The sequence below is a fragment of the Daucus carota genome, chromosome 2 (assembly GCF_001625215.2).
Source record: "Daucus carota subsp. sativus chromosome 2, DH1 v3.0, whole genome shotgun sequence".
Taxonomy (NCBI): domain Eukaryota; kingdom Viridiplantae; phylum Streptophyta; class Magnoliopsida; order Apiales; family Apiaceae; genus Daucus; species Daucus carota.
The window spans coordinates 44,652,320-44,679,828 of NC_030382.2; the positions used below are offsets into that span (position 1 = coordinate 44,652,320).

At 35.2% G+C, this 27,509-nt stretch overlaps 4 protein-coding genes across 7 annotated transcripts; all 4 read right to left on the minus strand.

The window, feature by feature from the left end:
• Positions 1–2,130: 2,130 nt before the first annotated feature.
• LOC108206247 (peroxisome biogenesis protein 19-2) lies at positions 2,131–5,147 on the minus strand. 2 transcript variants are annotated; one of them, XM_017376483.2, is made up of 5 exons: positions 4,945–5,147; positions 4,788–4,836; positions 4,252–4,534; positions 2,991–3,307; positions 2,131–2,283 (listed from the first exon to the last, which is right to left on the minus strand). In XM_017376483.2, exons 1-5 carry the CDS (start codon positions 4,982–4,984, stop codon positions 2,238–2,240), a joined length of 735 nt encoding a protein of 244 aa, XP_017231972.1. In that variant the 5' UTR covers positions 4,985–5,147; the 3' UTR covers positions 2,131–2,237. The 2 variants fall into 2 exon arrangements, with proteins under 2 accessions (XP_017231972.1, XP_063943823.1); XM_064087753.1 differs by lacking the exon at positions 2,131–2,283 and adding an exon at positions 2,370–2,397 and having other exon boundaries at positions 4,945–5,142.
• Positions 5,148–6,639: 1,492 nt separating this feature from the next.
• Positions 6,640–11,314, minus strand: LOC108209578 (uncharacterized). 2 transcript variants are annotated; one of them, XM_017380561.2, is made up of 2 exons: positions 10,612–11,314; positions 6,640–7,964 (listed from the first exon to the last, which is right to left on the minus strand). In XM_017380561.2, the coding sequence occupies exons 1-2, from the start codon at positions 11,122–11,124 to the stop codon at positions 6,858–6,860; spliced, it is 1,620 nt and encodes a 539-aa protein (XP_017236050.1). In that variant the 5' UTR covers positions 11,125–11,314; the 3' UTR covers positions 6,640–6,857. The 2 variants fall into 2 exon arrangements, with proteins under 2 accessions (XP_017236050.1, XP_017236051.1); XM_017380562.2 differs by having other exon boundaries at positions 6,640–7,952; positions 10,612–11,313.
• Positions 11,315–11,683: 369 nt separating this feature from the next.
• LOC108209038 (protein transport protein SEC16A homolog) lies at positions 11,684–19,337 on the minus strand. 2 transcript variants are annotated; one of them, XM_017379740.2, is made up of 14 exons: positions 19,208–19,337; positions 16,888–19,056; positions 16,474–16,794; positions 16,198–16,323; positions 15,996–16,118; positions 15,685–15,855; positions 15,267–15,392; positions 15,019–15,153; positions 14,385–14,512; positions 14,133–14,241; positions 13,745–14,056; positions 13,501–13,656; positions 13,051–13,349; positions 11,684–12,524 (listed from the first exon to the last, which is right to left on the minus strand). In XM_017379740.2, exons 2-14 carry the CDS (start codon positions 19,045–19,047, stop codon positions 12,014–12,016), a joined length of 4,677 nt encoding a protein of 1,558 aa, XP_017235229.1. In that variant the 5' UTR covers positions 19,048–19,056; positions 19,208–19,337; the 3' UTR covers positions 11,684–12,013. The 2 variants fall into 2 exon arrangements, with proteins under 2 accessions (XP_017235229.1, XP_017235227.1); XM_017379738.2 differs by having other exon boundaries at positions 16,888–19,264.
• Positions 19,338–23,213: 3,876 nt separating this feature from the next.
• LOC108208090 (zinc finger protein ZAT1) lies at positions 23,214–24,329 on the minus strand. The gene has a single exon (XM_017378572.2). The coding sequence runs from the start codon at positions 24,188–24,190 to the stop codon at positions 23,372–23,374; it is 819 nt and encodes a 272-aa protein (XP_017234061.1). The 5' UTR covers positions 24,191–24,329; the 3' UTR covers positions 23,214–23,371.
• Positions 24,330–27,509: the final 3,180 nt, after the last annotated feature.

The following is a 27,509-nucleotide window of genomic DNA, read 5'->3' on the forward strand; positions in this document are numbered from 1 at the left end:
ATCATTATATTTTCGTATGTTAATTTACTCTGTTATTTGTTATCATATAAATATCTGTTCTTGTTATGCATATAGGTGTTCTTTGATTGACATCTAAAATAAGTGACTTGTAATTTTCAGTCACCAGTAAACTGAGGCTTAATTTGAATTGCATTTCTAGCTTTTCTGTTGAGTACAGTCAAGGTAATGGTTGGGAGATCGGAAAACTACAGATTCATACAAGTCAAAATGGTGGTTCATCCAATGGCCCCGGTCCAGGTATCTCCATCGCTCCTTTTATGAGATGTCGAGGATTCAAACCTTGTCAAAGATGAGGCGGATGTCTGTGTTTGATTATTAAAAACTCTATGTCTGTGTGCGCTGTAATTTTTGTTTTAAAGACTATTCAGTCAAGTTCATTCAACTGATATGCTGAAATATCACATACTAGATAGTCAGATTTGATTTTTTCTTTTCTTTTCACTTTCTGCTAGTAGACTGGGTAGGAGTTAGGAAGATCCCTGCTTCTTGCATCATACGGGAGGAGATTAATGGTTTTTTAAGAAATTAATTTTACTTGGCATTGCACATTAGTAATCCTAATCAACTTCATTGGATGCTTGGTTAGGTTAGTGTCTCAAGTCATCAACATCTCTAAACTCTGGTTTCCAATTCACGAAGCTTCCGCATCAGCCAAAAATTGAAAACGTCTTAATTTATTTTACTCTTCTTTTACATAAAAGGGCTGCTGTCATTATCATTGCTGATTAGTCAATAATATAGAAGCACGTCACATTCTGTTTCATCATCTGTCATTTATTCCTTCCAAGGAAAGAATTTTATTAATTCCTTGAAAGTAACTTCTTCTACTATATTCAATATACTTTGTTCTTACCATTGTCCAGATCCATTAATGAACACCTCAAATTATTGCATTCTATCATAATATTCTACAGACATGGCACTACATTTGCTGGCTCTGGTAAAACTAAAACTCCTAGCCACCACTCGTTCTTCTTTTAACCTATTGTTTCCCTGCTTGGTTTATCCTTTTGTGCTCAAAGTCTGCATTGGCCTCAGATATGATCTTCCTCGAATTTATGCCAGTATCTCATACTTTACGAGGTTCTTCTTGTTTCGGTTAGGGCACATAGTTTTCCATGGAAGGAACGAGGGTGGTTTTGGAAGCGCTAGAAGATGGAGGCGAGCTCTTCAACTAGTCGGTGACCTGGTTGACGACATAATCAACCTTTCCACACCAACAGCTGCAGATTCACCGCCCTCATCTAACAATGTACATAGCATGCATACCTATGGAATGATAACACTTTGATGTACATATATATTTCTGAAATATTGTGAGTACCAAGTACTGCCTGCAAGAGGAACAAGTTTCTGATATGAGCGAAATTTTTCATGTTACAGCAATATTTCGTCCTCTTTAAGTGCAGTCATCATGTGGCCGGACTTGTATATCAGTCTGTGAACTACTTTCTAAAACTCTGTTTATTCGGAATGAATGAAACATGAGGATAGATTTATGAAAGAGGCTACTAACTTTTCAACAGCTTCGATTTGGAATGAAACGTTGCTGTGTTTTCTAGTACTGGAAACAAACTCTTCACCGTAGAACGAGCCAGACCGTGTAGCTGTAGATTGTTCATTCAAGCACGACAGTGCAACAAATATATGGCTAATAACAGCTTATGTTTTGGAAAAATGTTCTCCCAGAAATATATTTCTTTTGTCTATAATTAAACAAAACCACCTGGCCACCCACCCACCTTGTTTTCAACAAGATTGAATCTTCGATTTCTGATAAACGTAGCAAGGACACACTCACCCATCTTGTTTTCAACATGATTGAACCTTTGACTTCTGACAAACAGAGAGTGGACTCGGAAATATATTTCACTTGCTGGCAGTAATTTTTATGAAGATATGAAATATATATAGTCCCAAAAGACCTGATGAATAATATTCCTAAGACTTGAAAAGTACAAGAACATATTCTGAAGTCATAATATTATAAAAATTGCATTATTATTATTATACCATATTTCAATCAGATGTTTCCATCTCCATCGAAAGAAATACACTTTAATATAAAAAGGAAACAAACTAATATCAATGAAGCATCTAATACCTTAATACTCCAAACAATAACATTTATTCTTACTTGTTGCTTGCAAATTATATAAAGTACAATGGAAATTCCAAAGGACAAGATAGAAGCAACAAATATACTCTTAGTCTTCTCACATAATACAACAATTTTCTTGAGAATCGAGCATCTCTGGAGATCTGCAAGAACATATACACAAAATGCAGTTTATTAAAGAGGCGAAACTACTTACACAGGGAAATAAAGTGAACTGCTGCAAACCATCTCCATCCATTCCAAATTAGTAGTCACTTCTGAAAGTTTTCGCATATTAATAAATTCTAAATGTCATCGTTCTTATAGATGTCTACCATAATTATTGCATTAAGTCGATATGTTTAAAAAGAGAACTTACATTAAAAATGACAAATAAGAGAGGTAATTGTTGGGAAAATGTTCAAAAGCATTGGACATATAGGACATTTATTATGGGACAGAACTTATTTCCCAAGTGGCTACTAATTTCGGATGGAGGGAGGAGTAGAAAAGAAGCATCAGAGTACATATTATAGCAGCAAATAAATAGCCTGAATCAAAAATTACTTATATTTAATAAAACTAATGAAAAGAACACAAATATCGATAGAGCCATATACAATTCTTCTTTGCCAAAATAATCAGCATCATTAGAGTGCCAAACCTATTATTGTTTTCCTAATAGCATATTTCATTGTAATCACTCGACATCTAAAACATGTCATGGATTAGGTCAGCATATCAAATGTTCCAACTATTCATATTAATCATCTGGAAAACATTAATGCCGTACCATACAAAACTCTATTGCATAACATTATATCCAAATAGAAAATATAGTTATGCTGAAAGAAACAGAGTAAGCACTTACAATTGGCCAAGAGTTGAAATGTCAAAATCAGGAGCAAGCTCTTGCACAATATCATTAGGAGGTTGGCCGCACTCCTGCATCTTCTGCATGAGCTCAACAATCTTGTTGAAGTTTCCTGGCTCAGTTTCGTAAACTCCATTTAGTTCCTTTATGAGCTCATGCTGGTGGAAGTACCGATCATAATCTTCTTTGGTTAATGTAGCTTTATGGTCTTCCAACCATTTTGGATATCTTTCACCAATTTCTTTCATTGGATCCTGAAGCACATCTTTAGACAAAAGCTGTTGCATCATTGTCTCCATGATAGAGTCCATGTCCTACACATGTCAGTATTTTCAGAGTTATGCCTTCATTTCTCAGAAATATAGAGAAAGCTTAAATTCTCACAGATGGAAAGCTGTTTAGCTAGTCAAAATAACAACAAAAGAACATGACTGGGTGTCATAGATTTCTTGTCCAAAAGAACATGACTACGGGTATCATAGATTTCTGGTCTATAGCAGTAGTTTAAATTGAGGGATTATATGACCCCAGCCTCTTCCAAGATTTCACCTTAACTTGTTTAGCTGTTTGGTATCTTAGGTTTGTCCAAGTAGAGTACTTGTTAGATAAAAATTGGTAACTTTTACGTTCTAAATTTCCTGTACCGAGACTAAAGACATATCCACAACCCGGGATAACCTTATTCCCTAGCAAATATTCTTATATATAAATGCAGAAACTGAAGCACTTTCAGGAAAATACAACGATTCCAGCCTCTATGTGTAGCATGCAGGTGCAGAGGGATGATGATCATTTAGATAAGTTACAATCGTAACTACTAGAAGCTGTGTGTGTTGCTCAGGAAAGAGTATTCAGTAAATGCTTCATGTCTTTTTCAGGGATGTCACATCCACATTCCAGTGTCTGATGATAGAGGTCCCCCCCCCCCCCCCCCCCCAAAAAAAAAAAAAAAGAAGTCGGAAATTGGTTATAGCGATTACACAAGAACAAACGAAAAATTCTCCAACTTTATTTGAGGAGACAATAGTAAATAAAAGATAATAAGCAAACCATAACATATATGGCCATAATAACTGTAAAGGCTAATATGTCACTATAATACCTAATAACTGTAAAGGCTAATACGTCACTATATAAGTCATATGATCAAAGACTAGATCATAAGATATAAGGAAACAATTATGCACATGTGACCTTAATAACCAAAAAAGATAAACAGAAAACGCAAAATTGATTGGTATTAGGGCACAGTATGTACCTGAGAACCAGCAAGCTCCTCAAACTGCTTGACCCAATCTTCCATCATTGCATCATTACCAAACTCGGGCATTGGAGCGGTGATAGACTCCAACCCCCTGACAGTCTCCCTCGTCTGCTCTCTAAGCTTGTCGAGAGCCTCCGAAACATGGTGAGACTCCTTAACCACCTTCTGCTTCCCCATTTTCTTGCTTTTTAAATCAGGCAAACCCATCCCTAGCCCTTGTACTCCACCACCAATCATAGAAGTCCCACTATATTCCTTGTTTCCTCCATCTCCACTTCTGCAACAAAAACTCAACAATTCACCTCATTCCTTTCAACACAAATAACAAAATAACAATACTACAATAACCCAATTCAAAACACAATCTTTTTGCATATGTTCATCACTATATGTCAAATAAACAGTCTAGCTTCAACATAAATCAACCACCCCAAGAAAAATAATCACATAAAAAGGCAGAAACATTAAAGAACAGGCCTAAAACACAGAAACACAAAAAGGGTTATAAAAAAAGAGTTAAAAGGAAGGACCTTTGAGCAGAAGAAGTGAGATTGAGGGTCTGAAAATCATCCAAAGCGCCTGAAATCAACAAGTTTGTAAGAAACCAATTTACATATCAAACTATCACACACAATTTGAATATTATTATCAGATATTTGTGTTAATATGAACACACACAAAACTTACTGTCAAGAAGTTGGTCCAAGTCATCGGATTGGTCAGCCATGGTCAAGATAGAATTGTGTGTGTATCTGTGTGTATATGTATGTGCAAGGGGGATCTTTCAAGTCTTGGTGGGAAAGAAATCTCAAAGTGGAAAGGGGGAGAAGATGACTGCGCGAGGTTATCTGGCTGGCTGGCTGGCGGAGTTTTTTAATATTTTCTTGGTCTCCATATGTTAGAATATCTGTACCATTAATTTTTATTTTTTTGTGTTTGCGATAGTATTTTACTTAATTTACTATCTCAAACAAGTATTCAATATTCAATTCCGATCCCGGAGAAAAGTTTATGCATTATGTTTCTTTTCCCAAACAAACAAAAGCAATATTTACCATTGTCATTAAAAAATATATAATGGCTTCCCTTATATTTTTATTTTTTGAATTCTTTATTCAAACAAATGTGAAATTATTGAGTCTATACTATATTATAGTATAATAAAACATGTGTCTCATTTACAATATTTATAAACATATATTTATAGATAGAAAATAAAAATATTTATTATTTATACTATCGAATTATAATACAAAAAAAATATTATAAAAACTAAAATTCTAAGAGAAAATATTATCAAATTTCAATTTATTTTCATAAAAATGTCCATTCAAAAAAGTTCTGACATACACAAATACAAATAATAAAATATAATATTTTTAAAAAATTACTCCCTCTGTCCCTCTCATTTCTTTACAGTTACTATTTTGGGATGTCCCCCTACTATCTCATATTTAACAATAAAAACTACTATTACACCCACTACCTTCCTCCACTATCTCAAATCTATAATTAAATATTGATAAGTCCCACCACTTTACCCACTTTTCATCTAACTTTACTCATTTTTCATACATTGTCTTGGTCCCCGTGTCCCCCTCCAATGTAAACAATTGAGGGGGACGGAGGGAGTAAATTATAAATAATATATTTTGTACTACATAATCACTCGTAGCAAGGGTTCAAGGCTGTTATATAATAATATCCAGAAATATTGGGAACGTGTTGCACAAATAAGTTCTTTATTCATTCCGAAAAGAAGTAATATTCTGAAAAGAAGTAACTAACCTTTTTTTGAATATAAGTACTTATTTTTATTAAATGACCAATCTAAACTCCAAAAATTTGTATAAATATTAATTTTTTATTGAAAAAGAAGTCCTTATCTGATTAAATTTAAGCTAAGAAAAAAAAAATGTTCAACACTATTGTTAAGCATCTCACAGTGATGGAAAGCCCACGTGAGTATAACTTCGATTACTGATGTGGTAGAGCATCTCCAATAGGCTCTTAAATATGCTCTAACTCAAGATATAAAGAGCATGATCAAAAATTATTTTAGGAGTCATGTAGTGGCTCTTAACTTGTTTTTAATATTAAAAAATCTATTCCCTCCACTACATGAATTTGAATCTTTGACATAGTGGGTTTAGATATGAATAAAATATACAATAGTGAGAGGATATAGAGAACACTGCTGGAGTTGTCACTTTTAAATTTACACTACATTATTAAGAACCATATTTTTTATATTATATTTAGGAGCATACTAGGAGACTATTGAAGATGCTCTTATACTACAAATCTCGGCCAAGATAATCCTAAAGCTTGCATCATTAAGACTAGGATGGTATGTCATTCATCTAATCTCATTTGCACAAGTAAAATAAGCCATATAAATCATGCCCCAATCAAAAATGTTTTCATTTACTAAACCAGTATTACAATTACCCCACTGAAGCTAATAAAATCAACAACAAAAGATAAAACATATGTAGCAAACTTGCGGCCTTGCAGGGCCAAGTGAATGTAATCTACTACCATGTTGCTTAGTTTATCTCTGTGTGCTGAGGCCAATTGTTGATGAACTAGTACAAGGCCTATTGTTGATGAACTTGGGGAAACTGGGGTGCAGCATCAACACCTGGAGGTAGAGGGTTTGAGTCCTGAGGACCGGAGAGGTTTAGTTGATGGTCTTGGTTTCCATCCGAAGATTGACTGGGAGCTCCTGCTGGATGAATTTGAGGTGTGGTATGAGCACCTGGTGGAAAAAGGTTTGAGCTTTGAGAAGCAAAGATATTTTGTAGAGGATCTTGAGGTTGACTTAAAGTCTGCATAACAGGGTTAGGGGGGTAAAGAACCTGAAGTTCTGCTGGTCCATACATAGCTTGGTGGCTCTCAAAACGCTTATACTTCGATTTGTGTTTCTTACCAGATAAGTGACGGTTAAAGACCTCTTGTGTGTCACACGTCACATTGCACAAATTGCAGATTAAGGGAGCGGCCACTTTTGGCTCCTTTGGCCATCTGTGTGTATTGCTACGCTTCCCTCCGCCACGACCAGTTCTCATCTTCCTCTTCCTCTTCATGCCAGATTTCTGGTTGTCTAACTGCTGTGTTTCAGGATTTTGAGGCTGGTTTTCAAGATTATTTTCGACAGGCACAGTTTCAGAATGGAGATTTTCTGAAATAGTCTCTTTGTTCCCTTCACTATTTTGCATATTCTCCGGCTGCAGCTTCCCAGCAGGGTAAGAATCAGCACTTTTTGCATTGCTTTGTACATTAAAAACAGGTTGACAAGTCTTTTGTTCTTCCAATTTTTGCAAATTCTTTTTATGTTTTTTCCCACCCTTGTGCTGTTCAAGAATTTCCAAACTATTGCAGTCCACTGTACAAATTTCACACCGGTATACTTGAATATGACGTTGTGGACCTGAGGTGGTGACATTTGGCTGCACAGTTGGCATATCAGCTTGGGCACCCTGGTCAATGTTAACAGCTGAAGCTTCTGTGCGCGCTTCAACAGAATTGGTCGCCTCAGACGAAAGATTTCCGGGACCCGAAGATAAAATTTGTTGTGGGTTTTCTCTAGGTGTCCATCGACCCCTCCCACGGTTTCCGAAATTTCCCCTACCCCCACGTCGATATCGATCCACACCCCTCCTACCACCACCCCTGTATGGAGGATGACTGATCTGCAAAAGGGCCTCAGAAGAGTTTGCAATATTTAAAAAATCAAGGACCGCTAAGTGACAACGCCGAAATAGCATAATAATGACCATATTGAACAACTGTAACTCCATTTTACAAAATACATGGATAATTTAAAAATCGCAGCAGAGCTACAATATGTTACCAATACTTTAGATTTTATCTGATTGAACCCTCAACATTTTATATTTTTATAATACGTATATGATTGTAGTCCTAGCAAAGCATTAATACATGTTATACATATACTCATGTAAAATACATAATTATAATTCTTCTAATTCTTAATTGATTGGTTAACCAATGCCATTAGTAAAAAAAGGACAAAACATAAATCCTTAAAACTTTAGTTAGCCAAAAATATGCTATACAGATAAAAACTTAAAGAACTAGCATCAATTGTCACCCAAACTCGAATTTTGTGCCCCTAGACCCCTACAAAATGAATGATATCCTCTTACAACTGGTCAAAAAAGAAAACTTAATCCTAGTTTACTTAAACTATTCCGTCTTTTTCCGAAGACCGGTGTTCCCAACCTATGTTACTCCGACTCTTCTATTTAGGTTGCCGTACCCGTGTCGGACACTTGGACACTCGGACACGACACTTATTTCGTGTCGGATCCTTTGACTAAAATGTGGACACTTTAACCAATTTAAAAATCAAGTATGAGTAAAATTTACAATTCAAAAGAAATATGTGAGAAAAAAGAAAGAAGCAAGAATGGGATTTAAGTAAAAAAGACGCCTAATTTGCAAAATCCCTTACAAAATCATGTTTAATATGAGTTTTATTGTTACTTTTTGTTAAGATGTCTAACTTACAATACTTGTCTATTAGTATATTATGATGTGTCCCCGTACCCGTGTCCAAAAATAGGACAGTGTCCCCGTGTCCCCAATTTTCATAGTTCCCAAGTCCGACACTCGGATATGTGTCGTGTCCGACACTCCGTACCCGAGTCGGAGTAACATAGTTCCCAACCAATGTGGAGAGAAGACTTGTCGACATTAATGCATACTCCCTCCGTCCCATTTAATTTTATACGTTCGCTATTTGACACACTTTAATGCTTCTATAAAATATGGTTCTATAACTTATTTTTAAGATTTTCTTTTTCTGAATAAAAATTTAATAGTTAAATTTTTATTCAGAAAAAATAAAATAAAAATAAGTTATAGAACTATACTTTAGAGAAGCATTAAAGTGCGTATACAACTCAGGGGGGCGGAGGGAGTATAATGTTAAATCATCCAAAACTCAATTCAACATTAATATTAAATTATAACTAAGAGGGACTCTGATTTGGCTCGACCCCTTTTTCATACTGAGACTGCCGGCGACTGGCACCTGGCGACTGCAATAGAAGATTTAAACCACTTTGTCGACGCCGGAAATCTCCGATGGAGACACCGGGAGGAAACTAGTGGTGAGAGAGATATGTAGACAAAACACGGTTCTGGTGTAGCGGCCAATGAGAAAAGAATGGGAGAGAGCATTACCAAACTCCGGACTACGGTTGGCATTAATGGCTTTAATCGATTGGTGTCATAGTTAATTCCATGTGCCTCGAGTTCCGACTTGCTAAAAGCAACCAGCACGCCAATAGACAATGGACAAGATTTTTGCACCAAAAAAGGGTGTACTCTTCCCATATCATAGTCTTACATGTTTATGATATTATTTGTTGATTTAGTGTATACAGCATTGCGCTCTTAAATAAATTTTGCAGTACATACTTGGATTTTTTTTATTAACTTTGTTGTTGTGAGCTAAAATTATTTATAGGTGCTTCATGTTTTAATTTAGTCGTTTTGTCTGCTTTTATTGTCTAAATATGAGGAAGTTGGCCAGGTGCTAGGAAGCATGAGTGTGGGTGCGGGTACGGGAGTGCGCGGTATGGGGATACGGGAATTCGGCAAATATTGCTATATTAAAAATATATATATATATTATGCATGTATTTCAAGAGTTGCATATATATTCAAACCAAATAATCAAATAATTAAGTTCAATATCCCTTACAATTTATAATAGAATTATTTAATAACACAATTATTACACTATAAGGTAGTTAAGTGATAAAATATTCAACTAATCACAAAATTAATCATTAACAAGAATCCCCAAGTATCGAAAAATCCCCAAGAATCAAGAGCACAGTGCGGCAGGTGAGTGAAGAATCCCTGCTTTCTAGGCCAGGGGTAATCAAACTTATCTTATATTATTACTTGCATAATATGTTGTTGCATAATATGTTTTTCTGTATAATCCATTACCATTTCAAGACTTAATAAAGGGCAGATTGAATTGGTGATCATCTTGTGAAGTATGAGTTTCTTTGTGTGTTTTGTGTGTATGTGTGTTTTATAGGGTAATCATGACTAGCAATGTTTGTTTGCAACTGTGATATGGCCTGGTTGTGGCCTGGTTGGGGGCTTGGGCTTTGTATATTATCATAGTGACTAGTAAGTGACAATGATGTATTAATTGCTTTTAGCGAAGGGTTTTACGGGGTTGGAGATGCTCTAACAAGCAACAAATTGAAACTACATCTAGCGATATACAAACATAAAATCAAACAAAACTTAAGATGAATGCAGGCACCAATGACTGATCAAATTACGGGAAATAAAAACTACCGGAGCATAATGCGGAGGTCCTTGACCCATAAAAGGAGCTGCACCCAAGAAAGCTCCAAGCCCACCAGCAGCAATAAGCCCCTGAAGCTCCACCATTGCCCTCTCCACATCACCCATGTTACCCGCAAACTGAGTCAACTGTGAAAGCGCAGCCACGGCTGCAGCAGCAGCTGGATTGAGACCCTGAAGCCCTAAATTCTGTTGATCCCCGCCCACAACATTCTGTGGATAATACGCATTCTGCTGATGCTGTATCTGAACCTGCCCTTCACCCAACACTTCCGGGGTTATGGAGCCTGATTCAACGGGCGGTTCCGCAATCTCCGGCGGTTTTTCTGGCCCCACGGCTTGTTGGGTGTCATTGTTTTGGTCAGATTGTGGTGGGTTTTGGAAATCTTGGGCTGAAACGAGGGGAGAATGTGACGGGTCGGTTTGTGTTTTGTTGTGTTCATCTTCTTGAAATTGTTGGTTAGGTTCTTGATTTAGGGGTTCTGGGAGAGATGGAGCACTCATTTTTCACAGGGAATGAATGAATCTTGTCCGAGTGGTTATATGTTTTTTGGGAATTGAAAACTAGGGTTTCTTTTCTTTGATGGAAACATCGTGAAGATTATTGGGAGTTTGGGACAATGTAACACCCTCTCCTGTCAGCTGTCACTATATTTCAGAAAAAAATAAGGAACTAGGAAGGGCATTCTTTTGCCCACAATTCACAAAACTTTGTGTAGTTTTATATATATTGTAAGTTTCTTCTCTCAAAGTATATTGGCAAGTTTGATACTATTGTGGTTTTTTTATTTTACTAATTTATTTATAGATATTTGTTTCTTGTTTTAAACCAAAACTGAAAAATATTTACTTGTGTGATAAATTAAAAAACTAGTTTAATATAAAAACTGGTTTTTATTATTATCTCATCGTCTTTGTGAATTTTGTTAGAGAATTACATTCTCTGTCGATAACTCAAACTGGTCATGAAAAAAGCGTGTTTTTTTTTTGTTAGACGCAGCTGTTTATGCAGATATCGTATGATTTTTTATTATTGAATTAACTCATTTATAAAAAAGAAAAAAAGGAAAAAACGTGAGTTTCTTAAAACCTTGGTATATGTTTCAATTACATGTATAACTTAATTCTATAGCCCCTTGCTATATGTAGTTTAATATTCTCTCTGTTATAAAACCACCAGCTCCTCGAGCACCACTTATGGCGTCAATTTCTGAAAAATTCTGCTGCCTCATAAATCCTAAAATGAAATATGAGCAGATACACTTTGGTATACAAAATATATGTGAAAGGGGACTGGTACTTCTCTATGCCCCGGTTACGTTGGGACTTTTTATTGATATGGACAGTGTGTTAGTTGCCAGGAACAAAATGAGATGTACACGCCATCTTTGCATCAGAGTTCAACTTCATGTAAATTTTCCCCATAGCTGCCACCACTAACGGAGGAGTGTACTGAAGCAGGGCCACTAGACCTAAAAGATGGTGGTGGCATGCCCGACGCCTCTCCGAGAAGTTTTGCTTCAGCGCTGCTCTGAGGAGACTCTTTAGAGATCCCACTCCATGATGCTGCTCTCCTAGAGTGGGACAAAAGGGAGCTGTTGCCTGTACCGGCCAATGTTGTTCCCTTATTTGGGATGTTGTTCATACTTGGAAACTTTTGCATGTTATGTGGTGGTGGGGCAGCAGACTGAATCGAGTCGTTCACAGATGACATGACATGATTTTCATTACCAGATATTGGTTGTTGGGTGTTGTCCGAGGCCGCCGGCTGATCAACCGAGGATATTAGCGCGGGAACAAAAAACTTTGGACTCGCACTGCTAGTGGGTCTATTGGCAGGCACAGATGGTGATTTGAATAAGTTTGTTGAGTTTCCACCACCTTTGTTGAAGGTGTCAACATACCTGCCAAAAACAAGAAAAGACGTGCATAATAAAGTTGCAAACTGAAATGGTAGTGGACAAACACAGTGGTCCAAATTTAGCTAGTAAATAAACCTCAATATATGCATGCAAAAAGTGTATGTGGGCAGAATTAGGCTTAGAAGTAGCCACTGTGATGTTACTAACCCAACACAAAGATATGCCTTAAATATCAGAAAATTGGCAATTCTATTTAGTGTCCTGGGTCTCTTAAAACTATTATAGTGATAGACAAAGATCAACTTTCCAACAACTCTATCTTTAGAGATACTTCACCATCAGATGATCAGAAAGCAATTATACATACTTAGCTGCTTGGATACAGTGATAAAGTTTAGTTCAATAAATTAGATATACATACTGTAACTTCATTGCCAAAGTTTCATGTCATAACCCTTCTAATCCATTATTACTATTCTACAGTCTAACTACTGGAATATAGGTACATACACTAATACACATTATAAGCAGCACAAGAGATATATTTTAACTCAAATATTCTAGTTACCTTGATCTGACACCCATCTGTCCACGGGCTGAAAATTGATTTGAGGTGGGTGGAACTGGAGGTGTCCCTGCATTATGTCCCAAAGAGGTCGGACTTTGATAATTTGGCCCTCCATTGCTGAGGGCTCCTTCAGTTTTCACTGCACTATTCGCATTGTTATTTGATGTTCCGATTGGGAAAGCTGAAGTTGTTGGAGGGGGTGGCAAGACTGCTTCCTCGGGAGGCGGGTCAACACCTTCCTCTACCCATCTTTTAAGTTTTTCATCATAATAGAACTTATTTGCTTCACCCAATTTAGCCTGTAGAAGTGAAGTAAAGAAGCAGTAACAATTTGACATCACAATCATACAGAAATGGCACCCAGGAATTTTTATATAAAAGAAAAAAGCAAGTGAAATTCAACGAGAAAAGGTGGTAGCCAAGAGTGCTGAAGTAATCAAGAAAATCTACCTGTTTGTCTTGGCGAGGTTTCAGAATTTTTTGTAAGAGCTGCGAACCAGAGCCAAAGCCAAATCCAAAGCGGCTAAATCGAGACGTCCCCGCAGATACTGATGCTTTACCTTGTGAGTTACTAGTATTCGCATCTTTTGATGATAAACTCTCAGTCTATATAAAAGATGACAAACATTAGCTGTACCACAACCACATGCTAAGTTACAGACGCAGATTTTTTATACATATAAAGAGCACCAACCTGTGAGGGAGTTCTACCAATGTCTGGCTCTGAGACACTTCTGTTGGGCATTGTGCTATTTTCAGTGGCATGCCATTCACTTCTAGGCTCCATTGATGTCGAAGGCATTAACGTTGATATTGCCATAGTTGATTGACTAGTAGATACTCTAAAGTTTGATTGATTGTAGTTTTCACTACCCTGAAAACTATTAACTGTTGGTGATGGTGCAGGTGGTGGTGATCCCCCAACAACACGGTGAGCAGTACTATCAAACAAATTGAGCAGTTTACCCACTAATTTTGCAGGGGCCATATTTGTTGAAAACCCGCCCTGAAAGATGGAAGTATAACCAATGAGATACATACACATTGACCTAATGAAGACTAGATAGAGCAGATGGAAGTACCTCTTGATAAGCTTTGATCCTCTCCTCGAGAGATGATGCTAACTGTCTCCATGTTTCTACTTCAGGTGCTCGGCCAGTTTTTAAAGATTTAGATACTGCTTGACAGTATCTGCAAGGAGACAGTTAAGCTAAGAAACAGGGTTTTAAATGCATAAATACACACACACACACACACACACATAAATCAATATGTATACGTATGTATATATATCAACACAAGCTTTTTTTTTACAGGCAAGTACAAATACTTACTTTAACGAATCAGATACTCTTCCCACTTCAGCTAGCATGTATGCGTATACAAGCTTATATGGTTGAAATGGTAGCAGGAGAAACTGAGAGTTACCAAGCAACTTTGAGTATTCATATATCTCAGTCCTCTGCCCATAAACAAAAAGCCACTTCAGCAAGATGAATGTGTCTCTGACTATTTAGTATTTATCCAGGTCTCAGTAATTATTATTATGTTGCATATGCTTTTTTCCATATAATTTAACAGAATCCTTCAATATATTATAGTTGGCATTTTATATATAGTTAGCATCTCATAAAAAGGAAGATATACCATTATTATTAAAACTTCAATAAGAAATCTGGATATACGTACAATTCATAGCCATGTAAATGTGTCATATATAGAGCCAACTAGCCTAACAAACATTTCTAATCTCCCTAAAAATCTCTTACAATTCAAAATATTATTCCTACAAGTACAAGAAAAAAATTCTAATATATAAATGTATATTTATAATGGTGTGCTGAATTAATGAATGCACCAGCACTTTAAAGCGATACTTTATAATACAAATATAGTTACTTCAGTTTCTGAAAGGGCATCCATTCTTCAAACAAATTAGATATGAAGTTGAAGGGAGTAAAATAGCACCTGTATAGCATCAGGACTGACATATGTTCGAGGAAATTTAAAATGATCTGCACCAACAAGACAAAGTCTAGCACTATCTGAGTATGGCTCAAAGCTTGCCTCAGCAATCAAGTAGCATATGTGTGCAGCAGTTATCTGAACCATAAATTTTTCAACAATCCAAACAGCAATTATTAGGACTATTAACATCTATGGAACAAGGAAAAAAGAAGTTGCAACAGAATGATGCGCGGAAATGACATATATACATCATTTCTTTCTTTCCACAAGCTATCTCCAAGATGAATAAGCACAAGTTCATCATCTTTTGTTCTATTTGCAATCAACATAGCCAGATTCTCCTTCCAAGTATCAAGCATAGCACTGGAACCAATCTGAGATTAGAGCAAAGAAAAAGTTGAGCATATGTGAAGCAGTTTACCAGAGGCGAAATAGGTGACTCAGGAAAAAAAAAAATGCACAAATTGAAATAGTTAAGGAGTTTTCTCTTGTAACAGGACTTGTGAGTGAAATCAGAGAAGTTACATATTCATTCACAGGTGGTTCAAAAAATGTGCCAACTCTTACTCAATAATCAAGCACCTAGGGCTTTAGAAGTAGAGTTAACATGGAACTAATTAGTTTGAAAGGCATTTCATCAAGAATTCAAGATTGAGACAATCATACATGTGCGGGTTGCTGAGACATATTTACAGCACTAGCAAAAGCACCACCAACAGCAGTTTCCGCAGTAAACACCTCAGCCGGTTGACCAGCTATTAACAAGCACAATGTTCGCAAAGGCGACCCTGCTACCAATTGACGAAGTGCCAGTTGCTTCACAGTGTCAGCATAGAACTGTGCGCAGATCACACAACCACCAAAAAAAGAAAAAAGATGTGCAATAGTAAGAGAGCTAAGTCAAAATTGATATTGTAACATGAATAAGATCAATGTAGGTTAAAACAAAAATAAGCACAGAAGACAGTAGAACAGACCTGATTGCCTAGCTGAGCAGCAAGAACAAGTGCAGGTCCCCACAACTGATTCTCCTGTGCACATTGTAACGCTTCTTGCTTTCTACCAGAAACCAGAAGAGTTTGAACCTCAGCTGCGGTTGCCTGAGGGAAGATTGTGCACAATTAGGGTTTAATAATTTTTCCAGTATATACAAGTACCAGTATCCCCATTTACACATACCCTCATATGTTCTTCAGAAGGTAGCTTTTGCAAACAGTTGGATGCAGCACCATACATGTTGATTTTTTGATTATTGCTATTAGAGGCAAGTAGTCTGGCAACTGCAATGTCAGGACCATCACCTTCCTAATAAAAGGAATAAGTTAAAACAATTTTAATCCAGTCTTAATTCATGACATTACTTCAACCATTTTTTGACAAGAATTTATGATGTAAAAGGGATCTAACCCCAAAAATCTATATGCATCAGATTAGTTTAGAAGACAAGTGAGAGACCTTTAAGTTGATGTCAGTGCCAAAAGGAGAACGTAGCTTTCCATAATGCTGACAAGCTAATTTAAGTAATGAGAGGAGCAATTTCATCACTTCTCCCTTCTCATAATCCATATCAGAAGATTCAGAGTATGCAATCCTCTCATCAGTCCACTTATTCAATTCTTTACTGGCAACACTACCACCAGCTAGTGGACCAGGAAATGCTTGACCACAGAGACTGTGAAAGTAGTCCAACACACCAGCTCCAGTACTCATAGCATCAGTACTTCCATTCACAACTTCCATCAAGTTGTGAACAGATATTGAGGAACCTACTGAATCCTTAAACACGGATTTAACAAGTATTCCGTATCAAATATTTGTATTGTAATAAATATGCAATTTGAATTTGTATTATTAAAACTAATGATATACCTGTGCTCCATAGGGAGAGTTGTGTACAAGATTATTATCTTTCATCGTGATAAGTTTCCCACCAAAACCAAAAGCAACCAGGGCATGTGGAGGACGCCCGTCTGATGATCTTCCTGCAGCTGGAGCATAAGAGAATTGATGGCCACTCTGTTGCTGCTGCTCCATGTAACTTGCCTTATTCTGATTGCCATAGTAATTATTTGATGTAAACGTCTGTGCATCCTGCTCAAATTTTGTTTGATCCAATTGTTGACTAAAATTTCGAGGAACAAAGCCCTGGCTTCGATCCTGACTTGACTTCCCATTATATGAAACAGCTTCTCCAATGCTATATGGAATTTGCTGGCTAACATTGTTGTTCACGGAGAATACTGAGTCATGGTGATTATTCAATTGCTGGTTTTCACCAAAATCTGAAGCGCCAAAACTTGAGGTGACAGGATCAGGTTGCCAGATCTTTAAATTCTGTTGACTGTAATTACTGAAGGACCCACCAAAGTTGTGATCTTCTACTTGGTTGTCATATTTTCCAGAACTGTATACAAGATCATTCCCTGGTACATCCTTATTTTGCGCATCACTTTGATGATAAGAATGAAAACCATTTTGATTGAGATGATTCTCAGCTTGAAGATTAGATTGAGTTGATAAAATATATGCATCTAAAGAGAGCCACTCTTGGGCAATTGAATCGTAGTACCAACCAGGATACTGAGGATCAAAAATCATATGAGGGGGATATGCATTGTTCCCTTGTGAAATCTCATTCATATTTGACACATTTGCAACACTGGTATCTCCCGCTTTCGAAGCCTGCTGGTTCCAGTCAGTAACGTTCTCAATAGAATCCTGCTGATTCCAACTAGTAACATTCTCAATTGTGCCGCTCTGGGGTATAGCCCCCACAGCGGACTGAGCAGTTTGCTGCAAATAAGAAACCTCTGAGTTCTCCTGGACAGCTAGATCAAAGCTTTCTTGTACATCCGTGGTTGTACCATAACCATCAACTTGATACCACTGCCCTGTATTATGGTCATACTTCCACCCTGGATACATATTCTCCCATGTCTGGCTGTTACTCAAATCTTGCACATCTGCGATTTTGTGACCTTCAGCACCAGAAACCTGGGCATCATGATGTTGTGAGTCGTTATGAACATTACCCAAATAGGCAGCATTAAACATATCACCATCTGACACCACCATGTTTGACGATGCACTTTCAACAAAATCCCCAGCATTAGCACCATCTCCAAGTTCACCGAAAAGATCTGAGTATGAACCGAAGCCATTACCACCATCCTGCAAGACATCAGAACTGAATGCAGTCCATTGCACCTCCTTGACACCCGAAGCACTAGATCCACTATTTATACTTGCAGTCAAATCATACGCCGCTGCTGTACCTAGATTGCCGTCATTCAATCCACTGAAACTACTTGAAATACTGCTGCCGCCAACTTCAGCCAAACTGGATGCCACCTCTATCCCTGCAATTCCACTATTCAATCCACCGACATCATTAGAGATACTGCTGCCATTGACTTCAGTCGAATCATACACGCCAGCTATCCCTGCATCACTGTTAATCAAACCACTGGCACTACTAGAAATGCCACTGCCACTGACATCACTAGAAACACCAGTCCCAGCATCACTATTAATTACTCCACCGATATTACTAAAACTACTACCAGCTCTAACTTCATCCAAACCAAATGCCAATTCAGACCCTAAATCGACATTCTTAGATTCACCTACATCCTCAAAGTCAACTAAACTCAACGCATCCACAGAACCCCCATTCTCCCCTTTCTTACCCACCAAAGACACCTTTTTACCATCTCCCACAATACCTTCACCGACAGCACCCTCCCCCAAACTCAAACTACCGCGATTTGAATCCTCCACTACACTCACTTCCGCAACCACATTCCCTACACTCAAACCACCAAATGCTTTCACATCATCATCATCATCCTCTACACTCAAATTAGCAAACGCTTTCGCATCATCAGAATCACTACCACTAACCAATTTCGAAACCGCAGATGAAGAAGCCTCGACAACAAAATCATCATCATCATCAATCACCAACTTATCAAAAAAATCCTCATCAGTCTGATCCTCCAACTCGAATGGAGGACCCGAAGCCATCATTCAAGAACCCTAATTTCAACTCAAAATTCACAAATCATACAAACACAATTGCACTAAATTATCAACTATCAACTTCACAAATCACCCCTAAAATAACCGAACATATTAAAATTAGAGAATAAAACAATTGATTTTGACTTGAGAATTGAATAGTTTTTACCTTGTTTCAACGCGTGTCGATGTTGAACCGAAAATAAATAACTGAATATCCGTGTCATAAAATAAAGTCGGAGATTAATATGATCGAGAGATTATTATAGTGGGCCCCAAGTTATAAGTTAGATATAAATAGGTAATGTGGATACATATAGATATCGATCTTGCGACTAAAAGTAGGTGGGGTTTATCTCTTACTTTTCGCCTCTCTTCCCCGTAAATGAAATTATTTTATACTTATATTTATAATAAATATATTATTTATATATAGTTTATTATTTATTTAATTAATATTGGATATTTTAAATATGTATTGTTTTTATTTATGGGGTATATTACTTAAGAAACGATTAAACGAATATCACCTAACAAAATTTAATAACTACAGTCTACAAGTTGAAGCATCCTTTTTCTAACTTGCGGATACAAGTCCATGGAACAATTACAGGAATATGGAAAATATGCATTACTCCAAATTCGTGTTTCAGCATGTAGCACGAGCAGTTAGTGCTTGTTTGGTTGACATCTAGATATGTGGGGAGTAGAAGTTCCTAGGAAGTTGTATTTGATGAAACTGTTTGGTTGACATCAATTGGGGAAGTGTAAGTTTCTTGGAATTTTAAATACCTACAAAACATAGGAAGTTATTGACCTAGACCCCCTGCTAACTTGCACTTCCGGTAGGAAGTTAAAACCTATCTACCAACCAAACACAAATTTTAACTTCCCATTTATTATAATTTCCATAGTAATTTCAAATTACATAGGATTTAACTTCCTATTGGTAACCAAACAAGCACATAGTTTCTGACTCTATTTAAGATTGGTTATCTTGACAAGAATCGGATTTAACTACAAACTGTATATAAGTCAAAAGATAACTTCATTTTGGGGAATTTATCAAAAATATCATTTTTTTCTAAGTTTTTTTGCGATTTTACTATATTTTGAAAAAAATTGCAAAAATATTAACTTTTTAAAAAATATTTGCAAAAATATGGTCTGCGACTAAATGACCATATGCAACTTCAGTTAATTGACCTCGCAGGGGTTGCAAATATGGTTGTATCTGGTTGAAAGTAAGGTTGCATGTGGTTGCAACGAGTTGCATACAGTATTTTTGCAAATATTTTCAAAAGTTTGGTATTTTTGCAAAATATTTAAAAAGATGTAGTGTTTTTGCAAAAACAATTTTAGACTTAGGTATTTATGAGAAACCCCTTTATTTTATGTGTTTGCATAATATTTTTTATATTTAAATTTCAGGTATAAAAAGTATAAATATAATAATAATATATATTATATATTACTTTAAAATGATCATTTATATTTTATAAAAACCAGATTAAAAAATAAAATAAGTGACTAGGAAAAGTTACGATTTTAAACTTCTCAAATCCGGACTCATAAATTGTAAATTAACTTGTAAATTTTTGATACAAAGAAAACGAATATAGTGTGTTTTTCAATTTTAAACCAACTAATTCCTATTAATCATTGGTATTTACATATGAGCTCTAAATATGAAAAATAAAATAAAGTATTGACATGCACAAATTAAGAAGTCAAATTAATCGACTATAAAAAATGTTACTCTGTCCCATTCAATTGTACATTACTTTTTAACACGTTTTTTAAACATTTTTTAAGTTATAGTTTCATAATATATTTTTAAATTATTATTTTTTTTAATAAAAATGATGTTAATTATATTATACTTTATAAGAGTCTCCAAATATGTGACGTAAACTAATTAGGAGAGTTACCTTGTATACTGTTTTTTCAATCTTATTTTCAAAAAACTATCTTCTCCACTCTTATTTTAAAAAATACTACATTCTCTAAAATCTTTCAAATATACTATCTTTTTGAAAATATTTTCCAAAAATACGGTGGTCGAAAGATGAGGTCGAAAATGACATTTGAAAATTGGAACTTGAAATCAGAAATTCAGTTGCATATATGGTTGCATATGGTTGTATTCAGTTTCATATGGTTGCATTCAGTTTTTCTATTGTAATCTAATGGCCCCGCCAGGGGCACACCATACATCCGTTGTAAATTACAGTTTTCAGTTGCATTTAGTTGCATACGAGGTTGCATTTGGTTGCATATGAGGTTACATTCAGTTGATTCTATTGTAATCTAATGGCCCCGCCAGGGGCACCCATAAATCAGTTGTAACTTACAGTTTTCAGTTGCATTTAGTTGCAAACTCATATGCAACGGAAAACTGTAAGTTACAACTGATGCATGGGTGCCCGTGACAGGGACATTAGATTACAATAGAATCAACTGAATACAACCTCATATGATTCCAAAGATGAGGTCGAAAATGACATTTGAAAACTGGAACTTGAAATCAGGAATTCAGTTGCATATATGGTTGCATATGCAACCACCGTATTTTTGAAAATATTTAGAGAATGTAGTATTTTTGAAAATAAGATTGAAGAAGGTAGTATTTTTGAAAATAAGATTGAAAATTTGGTTATGAATAAAAAAAAACATAACTAATTAATACGGTGAACATTGGCTAGGTACGCTCACCTCACTTTTATAAAGGGACTGATGTAAAATGAAAATTACAAATTTGAGTGATTTATATTTATATTATGAGTGATTTATAAGTTTTTTACTATGTAATAATAAAAAATGAATTTGATGAATAATTCATATGAATAATAACGCTAATTTTTTCACATAAAATCACTCAAAAAAATTTTAAAAATATCATCTAACTTCTTCTATTTTGTAAGACAAAAGAAATTCATTGATTAGGATACTAACTTCGATTTAAGTCATACTTCGATTCTTTTTTAATTATGAATAAATTTCTTATTTATTATATATAGATGTTTTTTACTTTAAAATAGAAAATGACTTCTTAAAGAGCCCGTCGACTCATTCTCTGAGTTCAAGGACAACTGGTTACTCTAACCATGCCAATATTCGACACAAGAAATTAAATTTTGAGTCATCAACTCATTTTCTTTTATCAGACTCGTTTTCTTTGTCCAAATACAATCTATTATTATAAACATAAACATGTCCGTAGAGAATTTGAAAATGACTAGAATATTATAAAAGGCTAAAGTTTTATTCTGCACTTAAAGCAAGATGTATTATAAGTTCTGATTATTATGATTAATCTTAGCCGTATTGTTTTATTTTTTATAACATTTTACATACACGTGAGAGAAGGGTATTTCAGTAACTTAACCTCCAGCCAGTACCAGGAAAGTGAAACAGAACATGAACCGCTGCTTCTACTAATCACTCAACTGGACAAAGCCCACAAAAGCCAAAGTAATGATGAAATAAAATTGTTTTTGAAGATCTGTTTGGCTCTTTAGAGCAACACAAAAGATACACAACCTGCCAATAAAGAAGCTAGGCATACAAAAAACAAAAGATTTCTCATCTTCCAGCATAAAAGACAGCAACCACATTTCATCCTTTCCTAACCAAGACCCCCATCCACAGAAGTGAACACACCTCCTCCTTTGCTTTATATATGTGCCTGATGCATGTTTATGTCTGATGTTTACGGTGTTAATAAATAGTCCATCTAAAATCTTAAATTGTTACCAGAAGTTCCCAAATACATTTTATATTATATTTTAACACTTCTCTAACTCCAAGTCTAATTTTTTAAGTTGAAATTGATCACGACCACCCATTTCTGAGACAATTGTGAGAATATCGAAAATGACCGAATATCGAACCTCAAGATTCCACCAAACTTAAACTCTAATACCAAATAAATTGAGAACTGTTAAGATTTTAGAGAACATTGGCAGATATATTCGCCATAAAACCGAAAGAGTGGAATTGAACTAATGAAGTGACTAGGAACTAGGAATAGGACCCCATTGTGCTGGATTTTACAAGTTGCAGCTACTGCAAAAAGTCCTAAATGCTACCCTAGCAGCAGCTGCTCTACTTGTACTAGTCCATTAACTTGAGAAAGACTCAAAGCATGTGTCAAACAACAACTAACACAAATCTTCCAAAGCCTGCAACTCATTCATTCATCATTGCCTTACAATTCAGTTTAACTTCAAATTACCAATGTCCATAATTAGCTAAAATTTAAACAAACAAAACAACAATCACTTGACTAACTCACCCAAATCACCTAAGTGGGCTTGAGTGTTAATATATATTATACTAAATGCAGAGGCTCAAGTGGGCTGGAGTCTTCAAATTCCATTGGAGCTGGCAAGTTAAGATCTATGAAACTGAACCTAAAGTTTTCATTTTCATTCTTACCATGTTCTTCATCATCAAGTAGTGGATGCTTAGTAGGACTAGTTGATGAAGTTGTTGAAGCACTGGTTGATGAAGAACCCAAGAAGTGTGATCTCTTGTGCCCACCAAGAGCTTGACCCGACCCGAACACTTTAAAACAAACCGGACACTCATGCATTAATTTTTTAACCACATTTTTATTGCCAATCATTTTTTTCCTTGGTTTCTCCTCCAATGACTTTTCCCCATCATCTAGCCGCTTCTTGACTTTCTTGTGACTCGTTCTGTGCCCACCCAGTGCTTGAAACGATCCAAACACTTTGCTACAGCTCTCACATTGGTATCTCTCCCGAGTCTGACTCACTGAGTTGAACCTCCACTTATCTCGAGCCATCATCATCAAGCATGACGCCACGTCTTCTTCATCTTCGAAACAGTCACTAGTAGTGTCATCACAGACTGAGCTGACCACTTCCAACTCGGGCCCGGACTCAGTTGAACTAGGCTTCTTGGAGATGCTTTCAAGCTCTACCACCTTGATGGTTCTTCGAGTCCGGATGGATCTTTTCCGAGTTGGGTTTCTTGACTCGGTCTCACTCTCTCTGTCTTGAGGTTGAGGATCCTTTGGAGGGAGTGGCAGAGGAAAGAGATGAGACCTCATGTGGCCTCCTAGAGCTTTGCCATTGATGAAGCTTCGAGTACAGAGTTGACACTGGTGCAGCTGTCTCTCCATGGCTCCAAAGACAAGGCTGTAGAGTGTGTGTGGAAGTGGAAGTAGAAGAGCAAGAGGAGTAGAGAGGAGTATGGGGAACTAAAGAGGGAGTAGGTGACAAGCATTCCTCCACCAAAAGGACTCATACCTTCTATGCATATATACAGACACCACATGTGTGTGTAATATGCTCTTCTCTTTCTATAAATTGCTATATAAATTTTAAATTTATTATTGTTTTGTAAATTATAATTTTTTGTTCTATTATATATATTTGCACGACATTATTCAAGTTCCGGAACGTTAACAGAGATAAAAGGCTTTGGGATTAGCTGTTAGCAAATTGAATTAGATATTTTGACTAGCGGATTGAATTAGATGTTTTGACTAGCGGATTAAATTAGCTGTTTCTCGTAAAACTGTTTGGTTAGTAGTTTATTGATTATCTTTTTTTGACACAAACCAAAACCTCTAACCCAAAAAACTCCTCAAAGTAGCTTTTTTAAAATTAGCTTTTTGGGTCTAAACCTCTGTTTCAATCCGCTAACTACCAAACACTCATATTAGCAGATTGTAGTGGTCAAACCTCTAAACCACCCCAAAACTCTAATTTTGTTTCAAACCTCTAACTTCCAAACAAGACCAAAATCATCATTTAGGCTATCAGATCATACTCATTAATATTCACTATTTTTAGAACAATAACACCGTAGAATTTCACATCAGTGTTGCTCAAAAATGAATATATTTATTTTTTGAAATTAATAACAGAAGAAATGGTGTAGTTAAATGCAGTCGACCACAAAATTAATCAGGTTTTGGTTGAATGAGAAGATATAAATAAGCCATAATTGAGTATTTATAGTTTGCCGAATTGGGTGGTCACGGAGAGATTCATGGAATTATTTTATTTCACTGAAACGGCAAATTAGTAAAGAAGATGCGGGTGAATAAAGAGGGACAAGTAACATGCAAATCTCGGTGCTAATTTATTTCTACTTTTTACTTCTTGCATGTAACTTTTACCCGCAGGTGCCGCTACACTATCACCTTTTCTCTACAAACTAGAGTTAAATGCAGTATGTGTACTCAAAGTATGCTTCATATGCACTTTGTGTACCTCAAATAACAATTGAACATATTGTGTACCTAATATATACAATTTGGTGCAATGTGTGTGTTGATGATGTTTTCCGTCATCTCCGTTACTACACCTCCGTTAGTAAAGCTCCTTTGTTCAATGTATAGCAGGCATGTGGTTCTAAATAGGAATTTAAATTTAAAATTTAAAATATTTATTTGTTTAATAAATCAAATTAGATTAATATTAAAACAAGATAAATTGATCTAAATCCATATATCGGTAGAACTTACTTAATTATCAATTTATTTTATTTTTATAATTGGTTTAATAAAACTTAATTTTAACTCTTAAATAAATGAAGTACCAATTTTTTTTATTATATTTTAAATAAAGAAATATATTACTATTTTTTTCCTAAGTAAAAATATATTTATAAATAATATTAATGTATATTAGTTGAAATATATCATTTGTTATTTATTAATAATTAAGTATAGTAATATTATATTTTTTATATATAGCCCGGTGTTATTTTAGAAGATCATTTTTTAATTACAGAATCTAAAAAAATAATGTGTTTAGTTAAAAATGGTAAATGATATGTTGCTCAATGTTATTTTTAGAAAATTGTGTTTTTTTTAGTTAGAAAAATGTACAAAAAGTAATATGTTGTAGTTAAAAAAGATACTTAGTATCATAGATACGCTCATAGTTCGGTCACGGGATCGGCCAAATTTTTTATGGTTCGATTTTAATAGTGTAGTATAAATTTGCTTATAAAAAAAATTAATTATTTGAACGTCTTCTTTATTTAATTCATAATATAAAATCAATATATGGATTGTTACATTGAAACACATAAACTAATATATATTACTGAGGAAAAAATAATATATATTTTTATTAAAAATATAATAATAAAAATAAATTAGGTACATTATTCATTTAAGAGTTAAAATTAAATTTTATTAAGACAATAATACAAATAATCCAATATATGGATTTAGAACCATCAATCTTATTTTGATATTAATCTAATTTGATTTGTTAAACAAATAAATATTTTAAATTTAAAATATAAATTCCGATTTAGAATCACATACAGACAATATGTTCGAAAGAGTACAACAGGGGTTTACTAACGGAGGTGTAGTAACGGAGTTAACGGAAAACATGATCAACACACACATTGCATCAAATTGTATATATAAGGTACACAATGTGTTCAATTCTTACTTGAGGTACACAAAGTGCAAATGAAGCATACTTTAGATACACATGTTGCATTTAACTCCTACAAACTATGCTAACTTGACAAAAAATATTTCAGGACTATTAACCATTTCATCCTGTTCACTGCTCAAATTCACAAAATTCATTCATATATTTAACAATGCATGAGCCGAGAGTAAACTAACGAGGGTGTATTCGATTGGGATTTTAATGCATTGTTTTCGGTCTATGAATTTTAATGGATTGTATGGGATTTTGATTTTGTGCGAATTTTTGATGAAATGTCGCAGAGTTGATAGAATTTAGGTACAATGCTTCAAAATCCCACTGAATTTGGTGGAATTTCAAAAAACTTAAAATACACTGAAGAATGCCACAAAATCCATCATTTTATGAAATGAAAAAAAATCCATCAGCATTTGAATACCATCAGATTTTAATGGATTTTAAACAATCCCAAATGAATACCATCGGATTTTAAAACATAATTTAAAATCCCAATTGAATACCATCAGATTTTGTAGCATAATTTAAAATCACAATTGAATACCTCGAGATTTTAATGGATTTCAAACAATCCCAATCGAATACCCTCGGATTTCATGAATGCAAAAAAATGCTTTAAAATCCCAATCCAATACACCCCTCTAAATCCCTTCAATTTTTTAGCATTCTTGATTTACAGGCACGTATTCTACTTTCTAAGTACTTCAAAAACTGTTATATTATATTTCCTCTCTTCCCCTCTACTTTCTTTATAATTAAAGATGAGGGCCCGTCAAACATTTAATACTTAAATAAAATATCATAGATAAAATTGTTTTCTAAATAAAAATTAAATATTTAACTTTTTATATAAAAAATAAATTATGAAGATATATTTTTTATACATCCTAAAATGTGTGCAGTAATTTTTTAGAAAAATGAGAGAGATGGAGGGGTAGATTTGTATGAAATATTAAATTTTATATAGTACTTTTCATTCATGTGATTGACGTATTTAGAGTGTGTGTTAAAAATAAA

Bases quoted from the DNA above. Each gene is read 5' to 3' on its own strand.
- LOC108206247 (XM_017376483.2), bottom strand. From the start codon at position 4,984: ATGGCTGACCAATCCGATGACTTGGACCAACTTCTTGACA. The intron at 3,308-4,251 runs GTACATACTGTG...TGACATGTGTAG, and splicing joins AGGAGCTTGCTGGTTCTCAG to GACATGGACTCTATCATGGA. The intron at 2,284-2,990 runs GTAAGTGCTTAC...ATGTTCTTGCAG, and splicing joins ATTTCAACTCTTGGCCAATT to ATCTCCAGAGATGCTCGATT.
- LOC108209578 (XM_017380561.2), bottom strand. From the start codon at position 11,124: ATGAGTGCTCCATCTCTCCCAGAACCCCTAAATCAAGAACCTAACCAA. The intron at 7,965-10,611 runs GTAGTTTTTATT...AACTCTTCTGAG, and splicing joins GACCTCCGCATTATGCTCCG to GCCCTTTTGCAGATCAGTCA.
- LOC108209038 (XM_017379740.2), bottom strand. From the start codon at position 19,047: ATGATGGCTTCGGGTCCTCCATTCGAGTTGGAGGATCAGACTGATGAG. The intron at 14,513-15,018 runs GTGCTATTTTAC...GTTTATGGGCAG, and splicing joins TCAGTCCTGATGCTATACAG to AGGACTGAGATATATGAATA. The intron at 12,525-13,050 runs GTAACTAGAATA...TGTTTTTGGCAG, and splicing joins CAGATGGGTGTCAGATCAAG to GTATGTTGACACCTTCAACA.
- LOC108208090 (XM_017378572.2), bottom strand. From the start codon at position 24,190: ATGGAGAGACAGCTGCACCAGTGTCAACTCTGTACTCGAAGCTTCATC.